Source organism: Indicator indicator, chromosome Z (assembly GCF_027791375.1).
Source record: "Indicator indicator isolate 239-I01 chromosome Z, UM_Iind_1.1, whole genome shotgun sequence".
Classification (NCBI taxonomy): domain Eukaryota; kingdom Metazoa; phylum Chordata; class Aves; order Piciformes; family Indicatoridae; genus Indicator; species Indicator indicator.
This window is the reverse complement of record NC_072053.1, coordinates 82386213-82392212: the sequence shown is the minus strand read 5'-3', so window position 1 is coordinate 82392212 and position 6000 is coordinate 82386213. Positions and strand designations below refer to the sequence as shown.

Here is a 6000-nt window from a genome sequence, read left to right as displayed (position 1 = left end):
GTAAAATGAGACTTATATGAAGAGATCCAAGTTACCTAGGATTAGGAGTCAGGAGCTACCAGAACTAAGTATCTGCCCTTGTAAGAAGGGATCTGGGATGAGCACTTTTTTTTCTCTCTGTTGGCCTGTACAGAAGTGAGATGGCAGCCTGCATGAGGTGAAAGCTGAAGGATGTGCTGCTGTTCAAAAGGGCTTGGGTGGGTGAGATGATGTCACAGTCCAGTGCTTGCTGATGTCAGCCTCCACCACCTGGCTGTACCACAACTAGGCCTGCTGCCTGGAGGTTCATGGCATCAGGAGAAAAATAATTACATGTGTATGTGCTATGGATTTGCCATATCTGTACTCTGCCATGTTTGCCTTGGCTCTATCTATGTGATGCTATGCAGAAGACACTGTTTGATGACAGCACCCCTCCGGTGTGTGAACTGCACCACTCAGTGTCACCTGCAAACTCAAATAGTTGTCTTTTATCTTTGAAGACAATTCATAGCTCTCACCCCAGCAGAGACATTTACCACTTATTACTGGTTTCCTCTTAGTCACTGAGCTATTGACTGCAATTCTTTGGATATGGTCATCCAGCCAGCTTCTTTTATCCTTTCCTAGCATTATCATCTAGCCCTGCATATGAAGACAAAGAATTTGTAATAGATGTGTACAACAGATCCCACTAATTACAGACCTGCCTGTGCCATGCTCTCCTGTGACAACTGTAGTATAGAAGACAAGAAAAGTAATGTAAGAATTGTCTTCATATATTGCTACAGAATGGAGAAAAACAAAACACAAGGGGGATTGAAAATGGAAACCCAGAAAAAGCTTTCTCTTAGAGCACCTAAATATGAACTTTATGGTTTCACTAATACTGGCTGGGGGACAAAGGTGACAAAGTCATATTTAAGGCCAGACATCTGATTTAGCTAGGTATTACAGGTATGTTAGATCTACAGTCTTCCTCCTGTCGAGCTTCAAGCTCTGGCTCTTGCAATCTAAGCTATGGTGGTTTGGCCCTGGCTAGGGGCCAAACGTCCGCCAAAGCTGCTTTATCACTCCCCTTCTTAGATGGACAGGGGAGAGGGGAAAATACCACAAAAGCCAGTAATAAGATAGAAGCAATTTAATAATGATAAGCAAAACAGTAGCCAGCGTGGAAGCAAAAGCAGAGCTCTAGAGATGTTAGTCTCTACTGCCCATCAGCAGGACGGTGGCTGGTCATGGGAAGCAGGATTCTCTATGCTCAGTGCTTCCTCTGGAGGACAGATGCCATGGACAAATCCCCCCCATTTCTTTCTTTCACTTTGTTCTTATATCTGAGCATGTCATATGGCATGGAAATACCCCTTTGGCCAGTTTGGGTCAGCTGGCCCAGCTGCGTTCCCTTAGCATACTCTCAGGGCAGGGAAATGTTGGAAAAGCATAGCCTGGGTGCTTGGCTCAGCAGTGGCCAAAACACTGCTGTGTTATCAACACTCAGCTACAGCACTGCAAAGCACAGCACTAGAAGGATGCTTTCACAGTACCACAGTACATTAGAGGTTGGAAGGGAACTTCAGAGATCATCGAGTCCAAGCCCCCTGCCAAAGCAGGACCACCCAGGGTAGTCTGCACAGGAATGCATCCAGGTGGGTCCTGAGAAGGAGACCCCACAATCTCTCTGGGCAGCCTGCTCCAGTGCTCCACCACCCCTACTGTAAAGAAGTTTCTTCTCATGTTGAGGTGAAACCCTGCTTTGAGGGGAATTAACTCCAGCTCAGCCCAAACCCAATATGCAAGCTCTTTTAAAAGCCACTGTGAAATATGAAATCTGGCTAAGCTGTTTTCCCCCAGCCTCTGAAAAGCACCTTTATTGGTTTTGTGAGGGAGAATAATCCCAATTCTAAGAGTTTTCATGGCAGGAGACTGGGTGTCTAACAGAACAAGACTAGCAAGCTAGAAGGCTTATGTACCTGCCTTTTTAGTTTTTTTTTTTTTTTCCCCCCACTTTAGTTTGAATTAATTTTATTCTATTTAACCATCCGTACCTTTCACTTCTCTAATCCTATCCCTTGCCTGGCTTGGCTGGCATTCTGATCCACTCCCACCTCAGCAATCCTTGTTGCCTCAGAGACTTAGAACCTGAAGCTCCAACCAGCACAGTATTTTCTGGAAGTGGTCCTGCCAAAAGCCATTTTGTTACTACCAGCCTGCTCCATGAACAGCAAGTCACTGTCAGACAAGTGAAATCCATTCACTAATGACTAGAAGTAGGTTTTTAAAACCCCACAATTTCCACACTGTTTGAAGAAGCATAGGTCTCATTTGCTTTATTGGATAGACAAGCAGCAGCAGATTATTTTATTGGTTAAATTGTATAAAAAAATGCGAAATGCATACATTCAAAGCACTTGAGCACATTCACCACTTAAAACAGAAACTAAACCCAGAGGTGTTTGTTCAAACCCATGAAGCAGCAAAAGGCCAGCACAGTGTTCAGGACACTGGCAGCAAAGGACTTTTCTGTCCCATTCTGTATGTCAGAGAAGCACATCTTCAGCCACAAATTTGGTTTAGGCATGAATTAAGTATTTTTTATGAGAACATTCATTCGTGACACCACCGCTGCTGTGAAAGAACCACCACCATTATGAAACTGTGCCTGTTAGCACACCAACAAAAACCCACTGATTTTGGAGAAAAATAAGTGAAATAAAAAAAACATGCATAACGTACAAAAATAGTATAATTTTACTCTGAAACTCTGTTTAGCTTCTCTGGCATGTTTCTGGAGTGAGCTCTAAACGTCTGCCTTGTCAAAGGTGGGAAGCAGAAATAGCAAAGCAAATCACCTATCTGTGAACCTGCTTCCTAAGACCTTATCTGAAGGAAACGCAACGGAGTGTTATGTATTCTCCATCAATAACACAAAAATAACAACACAGCTAGCTACTGGCCTCTTTCTTCAGCCTCTGTCTGACCCAGCTTGGCAGTAAAGCTATTCCTAGTTTAAAACATACTCAACATCTAACTTTAGCCATCTGAGGCTCTATCAAGCATGATATAGACTATAAAAGCTGCCTTATGCATCATCACTGGTAACCATCTACTCCATTTTTAAAAATTTTTTCTAACAGTTTCATTCTAACAGTTTTTGAAGACATTCTGTCCTCTGGAAGTTCAAAAGTGATCCCCTCTTCACTGTGAGTACCAAAACTTCAGGGTCCGTGCAGGCTGTTACTGCTTTGGCAGGATGACCGAACACTGCGCTGTTGCCTGGAACAGAGTTGAAGCAGATGAATGATTCCTCTACCAACACAGAGCAGAATTACTTTTCACAACGTAAAGGCAGATGAACATTTAGGTTACAAAGAGGTGCAACTCCTTCTGCATGCATATTATCTCCCATTTCCTCCAACACCATGAAAGTTAAAAGCATTACAAGGGAGTGTCACAGGATCACAGGATGTTAGGGGCTGGAAGGGACCTCTGGAGATCTTTGAGACCACCCCCGCCACCAGAGCAGGACCACAGAATCCAGCACAGGTCACACAGGGAGGGAAAGTCTCCAGAGAAGGAGACTCCACAACCTCTCTGGGGAGCCTGTTCCAGTGCTCTGCGACCCTCACAGTGAAGAAGTTCCTCCTCATGTTAAGGTGGAACTTCCTGAGCTGTGGTGTCCCTCCATTGCCCCTTGTCCTATCACAGGGCACAAGTGAGCAGAGCCTGTTCCTCTCCCTTCTTTCCTGACACCCAGCCTTCAATATTTATAGACGTTGTGTTGATCTGCTGGAAGGTAGGAAGACACTTCAGAGACCTGGACAGGCTGGGTTGATGGGCTGAAGCCAATGGTATGAGATTCAACAGTGCCAAGGGCAGGCTCCCACACTTTGGCCACAATCACCCCAAGCAGTGCTACAGACTGGGGGATGAGTGGCTGGAGAGCAGCCTGGCAGAGAGGGACCTGGCAGTGCTGGGTGACAGCAGCTGAACTGGAGCCAGCAGTGTGCCCAGGGAGCATGGAAGGCCAGTGGCATCTTGGCTTGGATCAGGAAGAGTGTGGCCAGCAGGAGCAGGGATGGAATTCTGCCCTGTACTCAGCACTGGTGAGGCCTCACTTCCAGCACTGTGTGCAGCTCTGGGCCCCTCACTACAAGAAAGATCTTGAGGTGCTAGAGCAGGTCCAGAGGAGAGTGACCAGCCTGGGGAAGGGACTGGAGGGAAAGGCTGATGAGGAGAGGCTGAGGGAGCTGGTGGTGCTTAGCCAGGGGGGACCTTATCACACTCTACAACTACCTGAGGGGAAGCTGTAGTCAGGTGGGGGTCAGGCTCTTCTCCCAGGCAACTTGTGACAAGATGAGAGGGCATGACCTGAAGCTGTGCCAGGGAAGGTTTAGGATGGATGTTAGGAAGCACTTCCTCAGGGAAAGGGGAATCAGACATTGGAATGGACTGCCCAGGGAGGTGGTGGAGTTGCTGGCTCTGGAGGTGTTTGAGCAAAGATTGGATGTGGCACTTAGTGAATGGTCTGGTTGGTGTGGTGGTGGTAAGGTCATAGGCTGGACTTGACGATCTCACAGGTCTATTCCAGCCTCAATAATTCTGTGATTACTAGGCCAGTTCAAGGACTTGTCATTATGACTTTTTAAACCTATGTAACAAACTTATTGGTGTTGAGAGCAACACTCCTACCACAGAACACTAGATTCAAGACTTCAGGTTCATAGGCCATAGTTCAACTACACCTGACGTGAAGCCTTGGTGAATTTTCCTCCTCCACCTTATTCACCTGAAGCCAATTCACTCTCTTCGCATAAATGATGTCCACCAGTTCTATCAAGATAGGTTTTGAATACAGAAAATTATTCAAGAATATTTACAAGATGAGAGCTCTACATAATTCATGAATCTGTTTCAGTTTGTGGTAGATTAAAAAAAATAACTGAAAAAGCTTTATGCTCTTCAATTTGTTAGATACCAAACCACTGTCTCAAGTATGCCCACAATGAAGTGTGCTGGGCTGGCATCCAGGGTTCAGCACTGGGGTCTGTCCTCTTTAATATCTTTATCAGTGATCTGGATGAGGAGATTGAATGCACCCTCAGTAAGTTTGCAGATGACACCAAGCTGGGTGTCTGTGTTGATCTGCTAGAGGGTAAGGAGGCCTTGCAGCAGGACCTGGACAGGTTAGACCAAAGGGCCAAGGCTAATTGTATGAAGTTCAACAAGGCCAAGTGCCAGGTCCTGCACCTGGGTCACAACAACCCCATGGGGAGCTACAGACTTGGGGAGGTGTGGTTGGAAAGCTGCAGCTTGGAGAGGGCCCTGGGGCTGTTGGTTGACATTCAACTGACCATGAGCCAGCAGTGCCCAGGTGGCCAAGAAAGCCAATGGCATCCTGGCTTGGGCTAGAAACACTGTGGCCAGCAGGGACAGGGAGGTGATCATCCTCCTGTGCTCAGCACTGTCACACCTCAAGGGCTGTGTTCAGTTCTGGGGCCCCACTACAGGAAGGACATTGAGGGGCTGGAGTGTGTCCAGAGAAGGGCAATGATGCTGGAGAAGGGCCTGGAGCACATTGGCCTATGAGGAGCATCTGAGGGAAGTGGGGTTGTTCAGACTGGAGAAGAGGAGGCTGAGGGGAGACCTCATCACACTCTACAACTCCCTGAAGAGAGACTGGAATGAGGCAGCCTCTACTCCTGGGTAACAGGACCAGAGGAAATGGTTTCAAGCTGTGCCATGGGAGGTTCAGGCTGGATGTCAGGAAACATTTCTGCACAGAGAGGGTTCTCAAACACTGGAATGGTCTGCCCAGGGCAGTGCTGGAGTCACCATCCCTGGGGGTGTTTAAGCAGTGTGTGGACCTGGTGCTTAGGGACATGGTTTAGTGTTGGCCATTCAGTGCTGGGTCAAAGGCTGGACTGGATGAGCCTGGAGGTCTCTTCCAACTGGATGTTTTCTGTGATTCTGTGAAATGCATCTGTAAGTACCTTACCCACCTAAACTGTCCCACAGTATTCA

At 47.0% G+C, this 6000-nt stretch overlaps 1 protein-coding gene across 1 annotated transcript in view; it reads right to left on the bottom strand.

Moving 5' to 3' along the window:
* Positions 1–3173: 3173 nt before the first annotated feature.
* Positions 3174–6000, bottom strand: part of MTAP (methylthioadenosine phosphorylase) — a 37546-nt gene continuing 34719 nt past the window's right edge. The window contains exon 8 of the mRNA XM_054397882.1: positions 3174–3252. Within this exon, the coding sequence (XP_054253857.1) occupies positions 3214–3252 (39 nt within the window). The 3' untranslated portion in view covers positions 3174–3213. The remainder of the gene's footprint in view (positions 3253–6000) is intronic.